Here is a 20,108-nt window from a genome sequence, read left to right as displayed (position 1 = left end):
GAGAAGCACACACCATGCTCTTAGGTGTGTCTTGGCAACTCTTCTCCGAGAAGCACACACTTAGCTGCCTTCTTGTAAGTACCTCTTTCCCTTAACCCTGTGCTTAAGTCGATATTAAAATTTCTTCAAAGTGTCTCAGTAACAAAGAAAATAATTATATTTGGTTTAATGAATCTTGAAACTCTAGAATAGCACCAAATAAGTGGTGTGGATTCAATAAGTTTTTCAGTATGCTACTGTAACTTCAGGTACACGTGTATCCCTTAGTTATAAATTAGAAATTCAGAATCAGCTAAAAGCTTTTACTGTGTATGGATGTTCACTCGATAGGCAATGGTGACACGTCTTTAATCCCAGCACTCCAGAGGCAGAGGCAAGCGGATGTCTGAGTTCCACAGCAGCCTGGTCTACAGACTGAGTTCTAGGACAGCCAGAGCTACACAACAAACAAATAAACTTTGCCACTCTGAAGAGACAACACGGAAGAACATGGCAAGAAGCACAAGGCTTCTTGAGGCAAAAAGGCTTAAAATGAGGAAAATTTGAATGAACTGTTCAACTGCTCATTTTGGAGAATTTTCTACAAATTTTTTACTATATTCTGCATATCAAAACCCACTAATTTTTGACTGTATGGTACTGGGATTAAACCCTGGGCCTCTGACAGGCCAGCCCAAGTGCTCTGCTGCTGAGATATATCCTCAAGCCTTTTCCTCATCCTCTTTCTATCACTGACCTGTTAATGGTATCCAGATATGGGCAGTGACGACTCCTCCGGTCCTCAGAATCCACTCGGCCATTCTTTGCTGAGAAGAAAGAGATCACAGACTTTAAGATGGAAAACTTGTGCTGGGATGTAACTCTGTGGAAGAACACTTGACTAGTAAGGGCAGGATTCGCTCTTCCACAGAAACATAAATAGAGAACAGGAAAATACTCAGTTTCCCATGGAAATGGAAAAATTTGATCAACTAAGATTAGGAAAAGCTTTTACTTTTCTTGTAGTGACAACATTCTAAAAAGGTAAACTAAGAGTAGATCTATTACATACATAACCAACAAAAGATTAATCCATGTATTACATAAAGAAATCCAGGCAAGCAAGATGGCTTACTAAAGGTACTTGCCACCAAGCCTAGCTACCTGAATTCAATCCCTGGGACCTACAAGGCAGGAAGAGAGAACTGACTGCCACAAGTTGTCCTCTGACTTCTACATGTACACCATGGTACATGCGTACACACATATAAATAAATGCACTAACCCTTTTTTTTCACCATGTATGATGGTGTACACCATTAAACCTAGCCCTTGAATAATACAATCTATAGAATAATACAATCTCTCTCCTAAGGCTGTTGACTGTATCAACATCATTGACAAGACAATATATAAGTCCTACAACAACCTCCTGCAAAACCCAGGAGAAGCAGAACTGTCTCCATACTTAACTAATACAAAGTCAGTACTTTAAACGGGTGCATAGAGATCTCGACTGAACGGGCTTACTCCAGATATTGGAATTTTGCAAAAGCTGGAGAGGGGAAAATCTGTAAATTTATTTACAGAACACCTGACCCACGTGCGCTTTTCGATAAAGGGGGGTTGTGTTGTATCGTGACAACGTGAAGATTAGAATTGTCTTCAACTGAAAACAGTCCTGTCTGGATTCAACCTCGGGCAGGGAAGCACAGAAAGTAAGGAAAAGTAAAAGGCAGGAGAAAAATGGGCATCTCAGAGCTCAGTAAAGGAATCTAAGGTCATCCCTGGCTACAACAGCAAGTTTCTGAGACCCTATCTCAAAAAAAGGAAAAGGAGAAAAGAAGAAAACAGGCGAGCGTGGAGGGCGCGCCCTGCCCGGCCCCGCGCACCTCGCACCTCCCGCTCGGACTCCGAGTCCTCGTCGGCCTCGCGCTCCCGCTTCACCCTCACCGCCGGGGGCGCGGACGCCGGAACCTCCCGCGCAGTCGGCTCGGCTTCCCGCTTCACGCGGACCGGGCTGGCCAGGGAGTTCGCCGCCTCGGGCTCCCGCTCGCGGTCTCGCTCCTTCTTGATGCGACCCGAGCTACCCCGCGACTCGGATTCGCGCTTCCCACGGGTGGAACAATGAGACTGCCGTTTAGACCGGCTAGACATCGCCGCCGGCCGCTAGGAGCTTCCGCGCCGGAGCCGCGCACGCTGGGGACACGCAGCCAATCGGGAGCCGAGCTGGCCTCAGAAGCACAGCTCGCTACGAGTCGCTGAGAGGGACAACACACGCGGCTGGACCCTTACAGGTGCTACCCGCCCTGTTGAGACAGTTAGGAACCTGCTGCTTCACAGCTGCTCGTCACAGCTTAAAGAGATAGGAACCTTTCACGGGCTACGGTGATTGTAGAAGAAAGGAAGCTAGCATTCGACCCTAGATATCTTCAGAACAGTTTGTGTCTCGAAACGACAATCCAGAGATGTCCCCTGATCCGGGACTGATGTCCTATACAGGAAAAGGAGTCAGTATTCCCAAATTACCTTTCATTCAGACTTGTACCTGGGAACTTCAATTAGTACCACATTTAGAGGGCTCTTGAAATAAGGAAATTGCAAATACTCTGCCAGGGCTCATTTATTGTTTAGTTAGTAAAACTCCAAATTCAGTTTGACCATTGAGCCATGCCTTAGTCCTACCTATTGGAACAGTTCCATTGAAGTAGAATTGACAGAGTGCTGCATGTCTGTCTGGTTAGTGTAATGTGCTAAATTGTGATGTGTGACCATTTGTGAATCCATTGCCATAATCCAGAGAGGAAACTTGTCTCACTCCAGAAATGCCCTTGTGCCCCTGTGGAATCCTACCCAAACCACTGGGTGACCACATTGCCTAGAATTTTATACTCAAGTGCTATACAGTGTTAACTCTCTCTGATCTGGCCTCTTTCACAACTGTATAGACAGTTGTTCCTTACTTTGCATTGCAATATTCCATCACACAGTTGTACAAGAGTTTATCACTGTTCTAATAATGAGTTCCTGCCTTTTGCATTTAAAACAAGGACTTAAAAAAATATCCATTCAGGCTGAGGCAGAAAGATTCCCAAAGTTTAAGGCCAGTCTGGGCTATAGAGTTAGTTTGAGACTATCCTGAGCTGTATAGCAGAAGGAAAGAAGGAAGAGACAGCTGTACATATTAGACCCTCAAAAGCCTTGCTTCCTCCCATGAAGACAGTTAAGCAAGTGATCTGGGCTGGGACAGTGCAACCCCAATGTTGCTGGAATAGGGGCTGAGTATGCGGGGGGGGGGGGGGGACTTAGCTACTTGAGAGACAGGAGGACCACTGGGGCTTGATGGCTGCCAGATAAACTACAGGTTCAGTGAGAGACCGTATCTCAAAAAAAATAAAAATAAAAATAGAGAATATAAACCAGAAAACCTGGCAGTCTCCTCTGGCCTACACCGCACACTCAAACACACAAAAGGAAAGAAACTTAGGCACAGTTGGCTCAGAGTCAAACAAGTGGCATATATAACATTTTCTTTTTTCTTTGCCACAAAGAATGAAATAGTCATTTGCAGAGAAATAGTGAATCTAGAAATCGTGTTAAGCACATTCAGTAAGATTTGGAAAGATTAATCGCAAATACTGCCATGTTTTCCCAGAGGCAGAGCATAGATTTAATGGTGTGTGTGTGTGTGTGTGTGTGTGAGAGAGAGAGAGAGAGAGAGAGAGAGAGAGAGAGAGAGAGAACTATAAGAGGCAAGGTAGAAATCTAAAGGGAGAGTGTTGTTCCTTTGCGGAACTACAGTTCCCAGCGTTCTCCTGGACACGGACATATTCCCAGAAGCCTTTGTATTCCCCCTTAAAAAGTGAGAGCCACCAAGCGCTCTCCCCTTCCCCTTTTCTCTCCTCTCCTGCTGTATCTGTACACCTTTTCCTGTTTGTTGTTACCCCTCCCCCCCATTAAAAGTGAACCCACGTGGATCACCGCGTCTGTGTTTTCTTCCTCGCGTAACATCTTTACCCTCTAACCCACAGACAAGAAAGCCAGTCAGGAATTAAGAACAAGAGAAAGAGCAAAGGTGATGGGAATGACAAGATATCACTTTCTCATGAGCAGAATCTGCCCTTATACGAACAAAGCAGATACACATACACATATACACATACATTTGATCTCATAATGAAGCTCACTGTACTGTACACTAAAGAACTAATTTTAAAAAGATAGAAAAGAAAAACATCTCTAACAACAGTTTTCAATGTTCGTGGACAACTCGCATTTTTTATAATTTCCTGGTACATCAGCTATAAAATTCTTCTTTCGGATTGGTGATATTACTAAGAAAGCAAAACTCCCGCCCTAATGGTGCTCCACTAGACCAGGTTCCTAAACTCGGAAAACACTGGCGCCTACGCAACCGGAAGAAGTGCAACGGGGCCGGAAGTCGCAGTCCGCAGCCGGAAGTCGGACTCCGCAGCTGGGGACTTGAGTTCCGCGGCCGTTTTGACGGTTGCTGCGGCTCTGCGCCCAGGATCCGGATGGAGGCTGCACGGGATCCTGGTCCGGGACTGTGCTGCAAGCCCGGGGGGCGTCTGGACATGAGCCACGGCTTCGTACATCACATCCGCCGGAACCAGATCGCTCGGTATCGCCCCGCCCCAGGCCCGGCCCGGCCCGGTTCGGGCGGGTGACAGAGCCTGACTCCCGCTCGGCTCCCCGCAGGGACGACTACGACAAGAAGGTGAAACAGGCTAAAGAGAAGGCGAGGAGGCGCCACACACCCGCTCCCACGCGGCCCCGCAAGCCAGACCTGCAGGTGTACCTGCCGCGTCACCGAGGTAAGCAGCAGCCAGCCCGAGGCCCCGCCCCCTGGGCGAGCCCCTTTTCTCTGTGTCAGGGCCCACGTCCCCCTTGCCACAGCCCTCGCAGAAGCCACTGCCTCAGCGCCCTCAGATCTCCTCTCCAGGGCTCGTGACCCCAGTTAAGCAACACTGAAGGTACATGGGACCCGACCAGAAATCACTGTCCACCGGTGTGGTCTGCCATGCTGTATTTTAATATTCCTACCACCTGGAAGAGAGAAAGCCTTGCTGAGAGTTAAAAACATAAACAGCCAGTACATAAAATGAAGTGAACCAAGCAAATGGCCTTTTCCCGGTTTTCCTGTGACCATACACTCACATTAACTAACATATGACACCAAGTTGGTGTGCTTTTATAGAGGGTTTAGATCCTGAGTGCATTAACTCGTTGAGTCCATAGAACACCATAAGCTGAGAACTATTATTTCTGTTTCACTGTCTAAAGAGGTGAAATGTTAAGTTGTCCAGCATGTCAGAGCTTGGATTTGAACCCAGGCATAATTCTGCCCATCCTTCCAGCAGCTTCCAGTGATATGTGCTGGAGACATGTGCAAGAGTACCTACTTTCTAACAGAACTATTCTAGAGTAGAGAAAGATAGAAAAGTTAAAGTCCTGATTGACAGCTCCCCAAACGCACACCCAGAGTCTGTCGGAAGCCTGGAGCCTTTCTTGGTGCCCTTTTTCTGATGATTTCTGTGGGTCGGGCATTTAGCAGCAATCCCCTTTTCCCTCTCATTCTGGTTTGCCCTTACAGACGGCTCTGCCCACCTAGTCAACCCAGACTGTGAAGAGGCGGGGGAAAGCAGCAGTACTGGAAGCTCTGAGCTGGAGCCTCCTGGCCGCCAGCTCTTCTGCTTAGAATATGAGGCAGACAGTGGAGAGGTCACATCAGTTATTGTGTATCAGGTACGCCTTCTGGAAACAGCTGCAGCTTGAAGGTCCCGGGCCATGATGGAAGCTACTGCTAGTCCCTGAGCCGATGTTTATGTCACGGCCAGTGGGAAAACATGTCTTCCCCATGGGACTGCTGGGCAGTGGCAGCAGGTACAACTTTCTCAACACAGCGATTCTTAGTTGGGGGGACAGCAAGAGCTTGTGACTCTCAGCTGTGAATCACTGTTACGGGGGACTCCTGAGAAATGAGAATGCTGTCTAGGAACAGGGCAGGTCACTTTTCTGAAAGAGACCGGCTCTGAGCTTCCTGACTCTTCCTCTGCGTAGGATGATGATCCCAGAAGGGTGACTGAGGAAGTGTCAGCACATTCACCTCTGGACCCAGCCATGCGAGAGGCCCTCAGACTGCGCATCCAGGAAGAGCTTGCAAAGCGCCAGAGCCAACACTGACCAGCTTGAAGGCATTCAGGCAGGACTCACTGCACTTGGCAGAATTTCGCCCAGGGAGCTCACCTCTAGTTTGAGGGTACCAGGACCAGTCTATATGATCTTCAGGGATCCTTGTCCCCCCTCTCCAAGCTGCTCTAACCACAAGGGGGTTGCAGGACCACATCTGGCCTACCTCCCAACAGCCATTGTTTCTTTGTATTGGCCCATTTGTCTGACCTAACATTCTGGAATTTTCTGGACAGTTTTGGCTAACTTGGTGTTTTGGGAGTAGAGAGTTCAGGGAGAACCAGGGCTTATGAATCCTTTGCCCATGTGCTGCTATCTTGATGAGGTTATTTGCCAGGCCCTTTCCTGAGCCATATTTGATATTTTGTGGTTCTTTGATGTTCTACTTTCATCCACCCAGCTTCCCCTAGACCAGTTGTCAGTTTTCCTTTCTCCTATCTTTTGCCATGGGTAGAATCCATTTCTTCCACACTCCCAACATGACTGTTTCTCGACCACTCAGGAATTTGGAAGTGGGGATTCTGGGAGCCTGCTTTCCTACCAAGTTCTCCAAGTAATTTTGATGCCAATAAAGCAGGAGAACTTTGTTTATGAGGCCTATTTGGAAACATATCTCCTTCCATGACTTTCCCAAGCTGCTCATATGCCCCACTGCTTTTGACTGTGTAGATGTCTGTGTAGGAGACCTAGGAAGAAGATGCTGAGCTAAGCTTCAGTTATCTGTTGAAAAACCTTCCTGCTGGGAGTGGTGATGCACACCTTTAATCCCAGCACTCAGGAGGTAGAAGCAGGCAGCTCTGTGAGTTCAAGACTAGCCTGGAACAGAGGGAGTTACAGGACAGACAGGGCTCTGAAGAGAGACCCTGTCTCAAATGGCTAAGTCTACCAAATTCACTCCCCAGCTATAAACAGAATATACCGTCTGCTCAGACTAGAGGGGAATTATCAAAACAAATGTGAAAATAACTCTCCAATTATGGCTTAACAGTCTTGAATTACTGAAGTTGGGAAAGTTGACAATAGCTATAATTGCCTTTGGGGGAGGTGGCCTGTAGTTGCAAAAAGAGAGTCCTAAAGAACATAATAGATGAAGTGATATGAACACTTCTTCACCCGAAGCTTTCCTACCTCCCCAGATTATGTCTGAGCATGGTTATGCACGCTTGTAACCCCAGGGGGCCAAAGTAGGAAGATTGCTGCAAGTTAAAGGCCAACCTAAGTTGTTTCAAGAAAAAAAAAAATGTAACTTAGGTCCTCTGGGTAAAGATCTCCAGACATAGCAGTTTTCCAACAGGGGACATGTTTTCCAACGGGGGACATGTTTTCCAACACAAGATTAGGCTAAGGTCTGAAGTCCACAACACATCCTGTGCACAGGAATTCAGAGGCACCTAGGATTTCCAGGAAATGAGCCTAACTTGAACAGCTTGAAATGTGAGTTGTGAAAGAGCCTGTGAGCACCGAGACTGCCGACAACCAGACCTTCTGCCCCAGGGTTCTACATGAGGCTCTCAAGACCCTCATTCTAGCGATTAGCTCAGTAGTTTTTAAGGGTACTTAGGGGCTGCTGGGTTTTATCCCACTCCGATGAAAACAGATGTAATGGGGTTTGGCATCTTGATGTCATTAAAACAGTAAGTCACAGCTTGCCATGCAGAGGAATTCTGGGGCAGTGAGTTAGGTGGTAAGTTAGAAGGGCCTGGTTGTGGGTGTGACTGGGACCTAAATGCTCTAGACCCAGAGAGCTGATTCCCAGGCTTAAGTGCCTTAAGCATGTTGGTCCTAAGCCCAGTTCTGCTGTCAAAGGAAAGCGCCTTTCCCCTGCACTTGCGCACATGTGCTGTCAGTGCCTTTGGACCTGCATGGTTAAATTCCATCCAGAATCTCCAGGGTGAAGGAGGTTCTGCCAAACTCTATGCTCTTCATCCAGCAGGTCATTTTAGTCTCCAGTTAATCACTCCATTTTCTGACTTGAAACACAGGATTCACTAGAACTCTGGCTGCTTTGGGGGGTTTGCGTTCTTAGAGCTTTCTTTCCTATTTCCTGGTTCAGTTATTGAAGAGGAATCTGAGGACCCAGCACCTAAAATTTTGCCTCTATTCCCATTTCTTGGAAAAGGAAGAAAGAGAAGAACACAGCATTCAGTGTAGTCCTTTTATGTGTTTATATGAGCCTACAAAGACCTCAGAAGGGTGACTGATAGAAACTCCTCTCAGCCTTTTTCCCAGAAGCATTTTGCTTATCAGGTGTATGAAAGATTTTCTAGCCAAGAAAGCCTTCTTGATTCTTAGCTTATTTGTCCTAAAGCTGCAGGCCTGCACTTAACAGAAAGCCGTCATTCTGAGCCAGCCTGTCAGAGCTGCTGCTGTTTCTCCAGCACCCCTGAAGTGCCAGGGGCTGCGTCTTCAGCCTCATAGCTTGGCTATGTCACTCTCATCTCCTCTGGGGTCCATGGTAGTACTGTTCAGTTCATTTGGCAGACCTGCTTCTAGATGTCTCACAGCCATAGTGAGCTCTCAGAACTGTGCCATGCTGTGGCACAGTAGAAGCAGTGTGCTATAAGCAGAACTTAACAGCAACTGCTTCAGAGTCAGCACTCATTTGAGTAGATAAGGTCTTGGCTGTCTTTTTTTTTTTTTTTTTTTTTTTTTTTTGGTGGGAGTGGGGGAGAATACGGGGGCAAGGGAGGCTGGGTCAGGTAGGAGAGCACATGCCTGTAATTCCAGCATCTGAGACTGAGGTGAAAGGATTGCCATATAACCAGGCATGGTGGCGTATACCGTTAATCCCAGCACTTGGGAGGCAGAGACAGAAAGGTCTCTGCGTTTGAGGCCAGCCTGGTCTACATAGCAAGTCCCATGACAGGCCGGACTATGTAGAGAAACCCTGTCTCAACTCCCCATGTTAAACCCCCCTCCCAAAAAAAAAAAGCCTTGAGTTTGAAGCTAGCTTGAACTACAGACCTCGTATCAAACAAAAAGTCTCCTTCCTACTCTGTGGAATGTTCATTCCCCTCAGTTCTTAACTAGAATTAAGCCCATATTTCACAGTTTTGTAATTCCTGAGTCAGAGTTTATGTCATTCGTGAGAGAGATGGTTTTGCAAGGGGCCTTAGGCTATGCAAGTAGAAATGATAAAGCTGGAGTTGCAGTCCTCTGGCAAGCATGAAAGTCTCTGAAGAGTATAGTGCAGGAAGGGAAAAGATACAAAATGTATACGATGTGAGTAGTATATGGTCCACTACAGTCCAGCCAGCGGTGGGTCTAGTCAATGTGGAAGAACATCCCATCTCTTTGGTCATCTGGGGTGTACTACTAACTAGATCAACCCAGATAGCTCGAACCCCTTTGGGGTAAGTATGCCAACCTGCTGTGTGTTTGACAAGGTCTGAATGGCAGGGTGGTGCTTCCCAGACAACTCAAACTTAAATGAGACCTTTGTGTGAAGGACAGATGACTTTCCTACCTCTGAGCTTTTTGGGAATCTTGTGGATTGTTGACAGTTATTTGAAACCTTAACTCAGTTATATTCCTATCCTATCCCTGGGAGCCCTAGGCATCCAGCCCAGATTTCCATAGAAGCTGGAGTGAAACTACAAGTGAGAACTTTCTAGTAAAGGGCTCTTCTTCCCAGAGCCAACCAAACAAGAGGCTGGGAATGGTGTGAACAGTTGAAGAAACTTAGACAGGGGGAGCACTGTCCATTCGAGAGCAGCCTAAACTATACAGCAAAAAACAAAGCAAAACCACATGGGAGTGTACCGGCTGTGTGGTGCTAAACAGAAAAAGCCATACATTCTCATTTCCGGTGTTTTTGTATAAATAAAATGAATTATGAAAATTGTTTCAAAATCGTGGAAAGTACTTTTTTAACCGAATAAACTATTTTTACAGCACTGTTTTTGCCAAGAGTTGTGAAATCACTTGTGTACTTGGGGCAGGAGGTTAAATGCCTGCCCTAAAGTCGTTCCACTACCGAATCAGCACTGAAAATCTCATCTCTTGCTGGGCTCACTATTTTAAGAGCTGCTCTGGTCAGAGTATAACAGCTAGACTCACATAGCATCAAAGTTGAAACTTTTAAAGCCATCTGGTCCTACTGTTGTCCTCTTAGGCAGCTTCCTCCAGATGTCCATAAACAAGCGGGTCCTCATCAGGACCTGTGTCTTAAGAGTTTTAGGGATTGTTCGGGTTGACCTGGTAAACCTCAAAGTGCCTCCAGTGGCAAAGCTCCAGAGTGCAGGTGACCTCAACACCATGTCAGAATAGTCAGCAGTGCTTGTGGAGATGGGATAGAGAGACAAACCCAGCTCAGTAGGATGCGGTGAGCTTTAGGAATCGCAGAGCTAAATAAATGTCAAAGCCATGGAGTCCTGTCGCAGCAGTACTAGGACAGAGGCAGGGTGATAGTCAAAAGTTAAAGGCTAAATTGAGCTTGGTGGAGCATACCTTTAATCCCTGGGCGAAGAGTCGGAGATAGGCAAATCTCTGGAGTTGAAAGATTATAATTTGGGGGCTAGAGAAATGGCTCAACGGTTAAAAGCACTTGATAATCTTCCCGAGGACAAAGGCTCATTTCCCAGCACACAGCCGTAACTCTAGTCCCAGAGGATCCATTACAAGGATGTGGTGCACAGATTTGCAGCAAAACACCATACATAGAAAGGAATAAAAATCACATATAATTTTAAAAATAAAAGGTCACCAGCCAGATACAAGGAGTTCCAGCAGCAGAACTACACAGTCCCTATCTTGAGGGGAAGGAAAAAAAAGCTAACCAGGTGTGGTGCTACAGGCCTGTAATCCTAGCACTCGAGGCCAAAGCCAGAAGGATCATTAGTCTGAGACCAGTCTGGATTACATAATAGGACACTATGTGGGGGGAGCAGCTTTCAGCGATAGGTCATAGTCCTGTTTGAACATATAAGAAAGAAGGTACCTGGCTAGGTCGGAATGCAGTAGGACAGGAAGATACTACTTCTGTGTTACTGAGAGCTGAACTTTTGTCCCTACAGTCAGAAGCTGGGCTGGATTTTATACCCACCTCCACCACCCCTGTCCATTCAGCCAAGCTCGTCTTGTCCAGTAATGATTGCACAGTCATGTTTCTCGATCTTGCTTTCCCTAATAAGTCCTGGTGGTAAGGGGGAAATGGCCATTCAGTGGTTTCCTATACCATTTCTGTCCTCCATTTGGCTCCCCGCAAGGTTTCTCCTCTTGAAGCCCCAATCCACAGCTTGTTCTGCTCTATTTGCTTCAGCACAAGGGACTTTGTGAAGCTAACCTTGGTTTCACCAGTCTATCTCCCCCCTCTACCAGCCTGAGACTGTGCTCCCTTGGGATAATGACTCTCCTAAGAGTGGTCTCACGGGGACCCCACTGCTCGGCTGCCTCATAGGCAGAGCCAGGCACACCTATCACACCACAGGACATAGCCTGCCCTTTCCTTCATGGAGAGAATGTTCCGGGTACACTCTCAGCTCGTCAATTGAAGGGAGACTAATGGGTAATTTATTCCCTATTATCTCTTCCCAGATTCCATTTAGTCCCTCACCTTTCCCTCTAGCAAAGAGCACCTGGGTGTGTTCATCTTTACTGGCCCTACACAGGCACCTGTATGTATTTAAAATGGATATCCTTTAGTACCCTAAACCTTATTTAAGTGTTGAGTCGTTAGTCGGGAAACATCTTGAACACAGTGACTTCTGGCCAGTACTCTGTGTTCTTGTATGCCCCCAGAATAAAAATAAAAGCAGCCTTCTTCCAAAGTTTGCTAATGGGGCGGGTCGGAGGGAAGCGGTTGGGGTGGGCAAAACCAAATCCAACGTGCTTTGGGTTTCCTAAGCCAGGACCAGGTTTGGTACTTGCCTTCTCATCCACCTGCCTCATGCCTGTCAAGATTGTGGCAGGCTTGGGGCGCCACATTGAGGTAGGGGAAAGCCTTGACAGTCGGCCGAGGCAGTGGAGGAAGGCTTCTTTCAGCCACGTGTACGATGACAGCCACAGGCTACAGTCACGGGCGGAGCTGCAGGGTCGGCCAGCCCGCACTCCCACCGCAGGAATGACAAACACAACTGCCCTCTAGATCTCGGTGTCAGAGGTGTCCGGGCCATCGCCCCCGGCGCCCAGGTCCCCTGGACTTAGGGTACCGCCCACGTTTCCCCCGTGACATTGCCGCGGGGGCTCGGGAGTTGTAGTCTCGGGCGGGGCGCCGGCACCGGGGCCGGGGCTACGCGGACTCCACGTCCCGGCGGGCGGCGCGGCGGGCCTGGGGCCGCCAGGGGCGGGGCCGCTCGGCCCTTTAAACCTTTCAGGGCTGCTTCGAGGGCCGCAGCTGGAGACGCAACCACGAGGGGGCCGAGCAGGGAGCAGCGGCGGCGGCGGCGGCGGGGCGCTCCGGGGAGGTGCGTACTGGACTTCTTTTCTCTCTCGGCCACTAAGGGTTCGCCTTGGGGAGCCGGGCTCTGGAGGGAGGGGAGTTGTCGCTGACTGCAGACTCCTACCCAAGCTGGGGTCCCTGTGCCTACCCGAGCGAGACCCGGTCGGGTTTCCCTCGAGAACCCGCCCCTTTGCCCGGGCGCGGTGGTCAGGTGGTTTGCCCGCACGCCAACGCCTCGCAGCCGCTTTCTCGGCCGGGCGAACCCTTCCAGGCTTTCCTTGGCATGATCCCCATGATTGTCCTAGCTCCAGCCTCCACCGAGCCGGTGTCCCTCAGGTCGGGGAGCGTGGCTCTCTTTCCAGATGTTACAGCCTTGCCCGAGGGTCTCAGCGCGCCGGTGGCATTTGAGTTAATCTCGCGGAGGCCCCAGATGGATAGCCAGAGGGTGCCACGTTCCGGCTGGGGCTCAGCCCAAAATCTGGACGCTCGAAAGCCCAGGGAGAGCTCTGGGTGAAGTGTTGCCCACCCTTCCCCTCCCTCCCCCCGCCCTGGCCAGTCACCAGACCCTGGACCTTGATCTCTCTCCCCCACCAGGCCAGGGCAGCTGATGATTGTGGCTGAAATATCTCAAGGTAGCTGGGCCTGCCCCCTCTTCCCCACCTACCTGTTGTCCTTACCCCCAAACCACCACCACCCTGGCTCCACTCCCTCATGACCGCCTGGATCCTCCTTCCTGTCAGCCTGTCAGCATTCTCCATCACGGGCATATGGACAGTGTAAGTAAGAGGAGTGTGGGTCGAGCGGGGGGGGGGGGGGGGCTCTAACAGGACCTTTTTGATTGCACATAAAAAAATCTGTTGACCTGTTTGTAGGCTCCAGAATGGTGGGTACCCAGGGTCACTCTGTCTCCAAAGCTTGGCCTGATTCCTGGGCACACAGCCTCGTGAGACAAGCTGGCACCACTGCAGTCCAGCAAGACAGCTTCGACATATACTTCTAGGCAGGACACCTCCAGAGGGTCTTTGGTTGGAGGCAATTCTGCAGGGTCTGCTATAGCATCAGTACCTACCTCCTCACCCCACCAAATGACAGCAGGGACAGTGAGGCTGAATGAGGCCAAAAGTCAAAGAGCCAGTAGGGGGTGGCTGGGCCTGAAGAACCATGGGGACAGGTGACAGGAAGTTCTGCTTCCACAGGTATGCCATGGCCGTGATGAACCGCCACGTGTGCCCAGTGGAAAACTGGTATGGAACATTCTGCAGATGGCCTCACTCTCAAGTTCCCTTCATCTCTGTCCCTCTTTGAGCCCACAAGCCACATGGAGACCATAGACCTCACTGCTGTTCCCTGACATTGGTCTCCAGGCATGACATCCTGCCTGCCCACCCACTTCCCATCATCCCTTCATCCTCTTTACTTATGCTCCAAGCAGGCCCTGGGGAGGTCGGAAAGATTTCCAGGGTTTTGAGATCCCCTCCTAGTCTACCCTGTGTCCACCTGCCAGGTCCTACAACGAGTCCTGCTCCCCTGACCCCACTGAACAAGGGGGCCCCAAGACCTGCTGCACCCTTGACGACGTTCCTCTCATCAGGTAGGTCCTGGAACCTGGACAGACTCTAGGTCCCTCTGCACCTCAGAAACCCCCTCAAGCAAAGGACTGTCTCTGGATCTCAAGATGAAACACACTTAGCCAAGTAATATTACCAAGGCTAGTGGCAAAGGGCTATACTCCCAGCACTTGGGAAGTAGGAAGATGAATTCCAGACCTGCCAGTGCTGTGTGAGACCCTGTCTCAGGGAAGAACAGAGACAAGGGAGCCTGGGCATGAGTATGTAGCTCAATTGGCAGAATGCCTTCCTGGCATTCACAAAACCCAGCACCACATAAAACTAGATGTGGTAGCCCAGGCCCACAATCCCAGCACTCTGGAGAGTAAGGCAAGAGGGTCAGAAATTCAAGGTCATCCCAGCTAGTTTTTGGCTAGCCTGAGCAATGTAAGACCCTGTTTCAAAGGAATAAATGCACTACTTGCTATTTCTAGGACTGGGCATCCTGCTGAGTTTTATATGCCAGTAGTGCCTTTCCATCCATCTTCAGGTTAGGATCTCTTTTCACTTTTGATGTGTAAACAGAGGCTTGGAGATACTCATTCAGGGCATACAGTTAGCCAATGAAAGTACCTGGATTTAAGGTCAGCACTTCTGAGTGCCCAAAACAAGCTCAAGGAGATTTAGCCCAGCTGCAGGCCTCAGCAAGGAGTCTCAGATCTGCCAGGCACCTGGGACACCTCTTTATCTCTCCTACACTTGAGCTCTATTTAAATCAGAGGCTCACCTGCTGAAGGACCAAGTACAGATAAAGCCCCCTCAAGGGGTGTGGGAGGGGTGAAGAGGGCATGGGTACTCCTGCCTCACTGTCCTCACCCCTCCCCTCAGCAAGTCTGGAACATATCCCCCAGAGAGCTGCCTCTTCAGCCTCATTGGCAACGTGGGTGCTTTTATGGGTGAGTGATACTATAACATCCCTACCCTCATCTCCAAAAAAACCCAGAAATGTTTACTTTGATCACCAAGAGCTGGTGAGGGGGCAACTTCTCTCCTGTTCACTGAAGGCCAGATGCTAACTAATCTTAGCTGCCCTGGATAAAAGCCTGGCACTGGCGGAAAGGACACAAAAAGTCCTACCTTCTTGTCCACAACCTTGTAGCTCTCAGCAAGAGGCTGGAGAGCAGGCTGGGAAGGTTGGAGGAGGGCAGGGAACTGGCCACAGCATTACTGTCTTCCCCTAGTGGCCCTGATCTGCCTCCTTCGCTATGGGCAGCTCCTGGAGCAGAACCGGCACTCCTGGATTAACACCACAGCACTCATCACAGGCTGCACCAATGCTGCGGGCCTTGTGGTGGTCGGCAACTTTCAGGTGCCTCCTCCCCACCTCCCCTTAATAGGGTCTAGCTGCCTGCATGGGCAGCGCCTGGAGGCTGATCCAGGAAGGGAGGGGGTGAGGAGGGAAAGAGAAGCGATGGATGGGGAAAGAGAGGTGGGGCTACTTCATGGATTAGCCCCTGTCTGAGCCAGGTGGACCATGCCAAGTCTCTACACTACATCGGAGCCGGTGTGGCCCTCCTTGCTGGGCTGCTCTTTGTGTGCCTGCAATGTGTTCTCTTCTACCATGGGGCTACCACCACCCTGGACCTGGCTATGGCCCACTTGCGAAGTGTGCTAGCTGTCATCGCCTTCATCACCCTGGTCCTTAGTATCCTTCTGGGACAGGGTAGCCAGGACTTCATCCCCTTAGCTCAACCCTTCTCCCACCCAAGTCGGGGGTAGGGGTGGGATCTTGAGCCCAGTGACCGTTGCCCTAGTCTCCTTATGAGGTCTGAGCCTTTACCTCAGCATACTTAAATATACGGGATGGCTGAACAGTGCTGCCAAGTCCACACATCCCACTGAACCTTTCCTTAACCCTACCTACTCCAGGTGGAGTCTTCTTCTTCCACGAGAGTTCTCAGCTGCAGCATGGGGCTGCCCTGTGTGAATGGGTGTTTGTCCTCGATATCCTCATTTTCTATGGCACCTTTAGCTATGAGTTTGGGACAGTCTCCTCAGGCACACTGGTGGCTGCCCTGCAGCCCACCCCTGGCAGGGCCTGTAAGTCCTCTGGGAGCAGCAGCACCTCTACCCACCTCAACTGTGCTCCTGAGAGTATTGCCATGATCTGAGTCTGGAGGGTGGCTGGCCCAGCCTCCACAGTACCCACACCCTCTACCTTCTTTGCATTTCTTTTGTACCAAAAACAATTTTTTAGAGTATTGTTGGGATCTAGGCTTCCTCACTCTTGGAGAAGTGGCCATCCAACATCCACCTGTGCCATAGAGGAGCGTGGTCTCACCAGCTGCTCTGCTCCATGTCCTGTTACCCCATACCAGAGCAGTATTTTGAGTTAAAGGTCACCTGTCCTCACTTGCCCTGCCAGCCCTTCAGGTGCCTTCTACTCCCAGTGCCAGAGCCAGACCACTGGGGTTTCCTGTTGCAGGAATTGGGGGCTGGGGCAGCGGGGGCCCATAAGTCTGGATGATGGGAGGAGCATGCCTTAGCATAAGGGAAGGCCCACCCAGCTGCATTTGGGTTCTTCACTCTGTCCCTCACTTCCTTTAGGGCAAATAACACAGCAGAACCACATGAGTATTTTAGTACTTTTTTATATCTATTAAAAGAATTCTAATTTGCATGTTTGCAGTCTGTTCTGGAGAATCAGGGAGGGTCTGATCCAGTAGGTAGGGATGAGAAGAAACCCTTTCATCCTGGAAAGATTCTTGAGGGTTGCCAGTAACTAAGAGTGACAGGTGCCATCTAAATACATCAGAAGGGACTGGGCATGGTGGTACATACCAGTAATCCTAGTAAAGGGGAGCTAGGAGGTAGAGGATCTCCTAAGTTCTGTGTAGACCAGGCTCAGCCAGCCAGGGCCACAAAGAAACCCACTCTCAAAACCTTGGCCCCCTGGCGCACGCCTTTAATCCCAGCACTCGGGAGGCAGAGGCAGGCGGATCTCTGTGAGTTCGAGACCCGGCTTGGTCTACAGAGCTAGTGCCAGGACAGGCTCCAAAGCCATAGAGAAACCCTGTCTCGAAAAACCAAAAAAAAAAAAAAAAACCTTGGCCCCCTTTGAGTCTAAACAAGCTAAAGACCTGGCTTGGCTTTGTTTGTAGTCTAACTTCTTTCCCCTGCCCAGGCTGGCTTGAACTTTGATTTCCTGATACCCGGGGGACTACAGGGACAGGATACAGAGAGCAACTTTTACAATGTTAAAAGTTTTCTCTGTGGAACTAAAGAACACCCCCAGGATTCCAATGTTAACTAAAGGTTCCAAGGTTAACTCGATTCTTCCGGAAGGGGGTGGTGCAAGTTAGTTTATCAGTTTCAAAAAGCTACAAAGTGCCAGGCCCTGACACAGTCTGACTTCTAACCAAGAACACTCAGACCCAAGCCCTGGCTGTTACCAGGGCCCCACCACCCAGAGTCTAGAGCCAGCAGAAAGGGAAATGCAGCCTGGCACCTTCTACCATTTGAGACCTTTGCCATCTTTCTCATTAGCGGCAGGGTTGAGGATGCAGAGCCCCTGCTCGGGCGCGTGAGCAGTGCACCTGCAGAGTGGGTAAAGAAACCTTTAATGAAGACTCAAAGTGCAAAAGGGCATAGATGTCACAGAGGCCGAGCTCACAGCCCTGATGGTGCCTCACGTGTACATGGCTCCATGGAGGTTCTCCAGGCGGTGCTGCTGCTGCTGCCGCCGAGCCTGGAAGAAAGACAACAGGCTAGGCAGGGCCAGGCTTGAATCCTGATGGATAGGGCCACAGAGCAGCTGTCATGGAGCCTGTTTTCAGGTTCCTAGCATCAGCAATGCTAAGGCCTTTGCCCCTTACTAAATTGACTTGGAAGACAGCCAACATGAAGTGGTCAAGAGACCTGTCCAAGCCTGCTGAGGTGGAGGGACGGGTGACCAAGCCCACTGTATCCCTCCACAAAATCACCAGCCCCTACCTTGTCTTTCTTGTGCTCTTCGTAACTATCATCATCAGTGGGCAGCTCATGGCGGCACAGGGGGCAGGAATTTGTCTAGAAAAATCAGGACAGTATTCCAGCATTTTCCTGCTCCTGATTTCCACCCCTGCTCCTACCCTTCCTTAATTCCCATCTCAGTCCATAACCAAAACTGAAGTTTTAGAATTGGTTATCAGGGCAGGGTAAGGGCTGGATGAAATACCTTACTTAGCCAGGGCAGAATGCAGTTGGAATGGAAGAGGTGATGGCAGGGCATCTCAATGACAGTCTCCTCCTCCTCAAATTCCAAAAGGCACACAGGGCACTTGAGCTCTTGAAGAGGATGTGCTGATCAGGAGAACTGTTAAGGCCCCACCCTACCTCCCACTCAGACCCAGACTTGGCTTAGAAAACTAACAGGCCAGATTGCGGTGGCTTGGGGGAGATGGCAGGTCTGGCTTATCTGCCCTAAACAGAAAAGAAGACCTTGTATCCTCACCAGCCTTGGCGCTACCGATGACCGTTCTGGGGAGGCTCTCTACCACGGCCTTGGCAGCTGGTGGCGGCAGGTGGTGTTCCCAGTCTACCAGTCCCAAGTCCTCAAAGTCCATCCTATTAAAGAGTGATCTGAGGAAGAGGGGGTAATGTCACAACTAAAGAAACCACACATTTTTGGTCCCCTTAACTCCCTAGACACAGACAAAAACACGTGTCCTAGCTAATAATGACCAGTACACAATAGCAGCTCAAGAAAAAAAAAAAGGCGGGGTAGGGGCGGGACGAAGCCTCCCACAACACTTGGGAGGCTGTGAGTTCGAGGCTAGCCTTTTCTAGGTATTAAGTTCCAGGCCAGTTAGGGATACACAGTGAGACTGTCTCAAAACAAAACACAAGAAAAACACCAGCACGACATAGTGACCAGACAACTCTAGCTCGCTGCTCATTCCCATTTTACACGAAGTAGCGGTCTCAAGGAAGTCGTTCAGTAATGACGGGGTAACGCCAAGTTGATTCCGGGGCGGCAGTGGACTTCTGTGCCAGCTTACTGCTAGAATCTATCCAATTTACGCGCACAGACACAGGTCGTGTCCGCTCCCCCGTGACAATCTTCTCCGGTGTCTCCCTCTGAGACTCCCACCCTTTCCAGCTCAGTCCTTCCCACGATCCCCTGGCGAGTCCTGCTCATTAACGGCCCAAATTAATGACTCCCGTCTACTCGCGTTGTCCAGACCCATCTCCCAGGTTACCCGCCCTCTCCGCCAAGCCCCAGCCCAGAAACCTGCTGCCCGGGGCCCAGCTCCAAGCCCCGCGCACTCTCCTCGCGAGCTCCAGCAACATATTGTTGCGGGCCTCGCGATCAGGGTTCAACGGCTCGCAGTCGTGCTCATCAAAATAAGACGCCATGGCTGCCGGGTTGCTAGGCTTGTCTGACACAGCTCTAGGTTGCCGCTGGATAGCCGGATCCCGCCCCGGCCAATAAGCGAGCGGGCTTTGAGAGGGTAGCCAATCAGAGTACTCGTGGGGTGGGCTTAGTGGCTCGCTGGCCGCACAGAGGCGCGGAAGTACAGGTTCAGTAGCTTCTCATTGGTCAGAAGAATCAGGTGACCAAAGGTTAAAGCCAATAGAGTTGGAGAACGAGGGAATTCCGGGGAGTTTCCCGGCGTCACGCCCCGAGGGCCCTCACCGTGTTCCACAAGTGGAAGCGCAAGCCGGAAGTCGTCTTGAGTCTGGTTGGTTGAGTTTCCCGTGTTGCCCCGCCTACTCCTCGAGAGGATAATTCCCACGCATTTGTGATTCTCTGGGTATAAAAATAAAGGGTGGAAGGGCTGGAGAGGAAGCTCGGCTGCCCCAGGTTCTAGTCCCAGCACCCACAGGCGGCGCTCAACCATCTGTAAGACAATTTCCAGGGTTCCTACACTCGGCGGGCATCCGGCACGCAAGGACGGACAGACAGAAGGGCAGCAAAACACCCCCACACACACATTTAAAAAAAAAAAAAA

General features: G+C 50.1%; 4 protein-coding genes across 8 annotated transcripts in view; 2 read left to right on the top strand and 2 right to left on the bottom strand.

Annotated features, from left to right (window-relative positions):
• Usp39 (ubiquitin specific peptidase 39) overlaps positions 1-2,160 on the bottom strand; it is a 30,920-nt gene extending 28,760 nt beyond the window's left edge. For both annotated transcript variants that reach the window (XM_005364741.2, XM_013352867.2), the window contains exons 1-2: positions 1,872-2,160; positions 737-806 (exon numbers count right to left, since the gene is read on the bottom strand). In XM_005364741.2, coding sequence (XP_005364798.1) covers positions 737-806; positions 1,872-2,136 — 335 coding nt within the window. In that variant the 5' untranslated portion in view covers positions 2,137-2,160. The remainder of the gene's footprint in view (positions 1-736; positions 807-1,871) is intronic.
• A 2,272-nt stretch (positions 2,161-4,432) lies between these two features.
• Positions 4,433-8,830, top strand: C14H2orf68 (chromosome 14 C2orf68 homolog). The gene is made up of 4 exons (XM_005364740.2): positions 4,433-4,621; positions 4,699-4,814; positions 5,594-5,745; positions 6,061-8,830. Exons 1-4 carry the CDS (start codon positions 4,515-4,517, stop codon positions 6,181-6,183), a joined length of 498 nt encoding a protein of 165 aa, XP_005364797.1. The 5' UTR covers positions 4,433-4,514; the 3' UTR covers positions 6,184-8,830.
• A 3,429-nt stretch (positions 8,831-12,259) lies between these two features.
• On the top strand, positions 12,260-16,793 carry Tmem150a (transmembrane protein 150A). Of its 4 annotated transcripts, none has more exons than XM_005364739.2 (8): positions 12,260-12,593; positions 13,163-13,344; positions 13,765-13,812; positions 14,073-14,159; positions 15,004-15,071; positions 15,357-15,484; positions 15,643-15,820; positions 16,045-16,793. In XM_005364739.2, exons 2-8 carry the CDS (start codon positions 13,280-13,282, stop codon positions 16,284-16,286), a joined length of 816 nt encoding a protein of 271 aa, XP_005364796.1. In that variant the 5' UTR covers positions 12,260-12,593; positions 13,163-13,279; the 3' UTR covers positions 16,287-16,793. The 4 variants fall into 4 exon arrangements, with proteins under 4 accessions (XP_005364796.1, XP_013208320.1, XP_026643804.1 ...); XM_013352866.2 differs by lacking the exon at positions 12,260-12,593 and adding an exon at positions 12,604-13,078; XM_026788003.1 differs by lacking the exon at positions 12,260-12,593 and having other exon boundaries at positions 12,604-13,344; positions 16,051-16,793.
• Rnf181 (ring finger protein 181) lies at positions 16,751-19,554 on the bottom strand. Its single transcript, XM_005364737.3, has 6 exons — positions 19,388-19,554; positions 18,608-18,735; positions 18,332-18,441; positions 18,109-18,183; positions 17,222-17,863; positions 16,751-17,058 (listed from the first exon to the last, which is right to left on the bottom strand). Exons 1-5 carry the CDS (start codon positions 19,510-19,512, stop codon positions 17,804-17,806), a joined length of 498 nt encoding a protein of 165 aa, XP_005364794.1. The 5' UTR covers positions 19,513-19,554; the 3' UTR covers positions 16,751-17,058; positions 17,222-17,803.
• Positions 19,555-20,108: the final 554 nt, after the last annotated feature.

The sequence above is a fragment of the Microtus ochrogaster genome (genome assembly GCF_000317375.1).
Source record: "Microtus ochrogaster isolate Prairie Vole_2 chromosome 14 unlocalized genomic scaffold, MicOch1.0 chr14_random_3, whole genome shotgun sequence".
Classification (NCBI taxonomy): domain Eukaryota; kingdom Metazoa; phylum Chordata; class Mammalia; order Rodentia; family Cricetidae; genus Microtus; species Microtus ochrogaster.
Note: the sequence above shows the minus strand (reverse complement) of the source record. Positions and strands in the feature narration are given on the sequence as shown.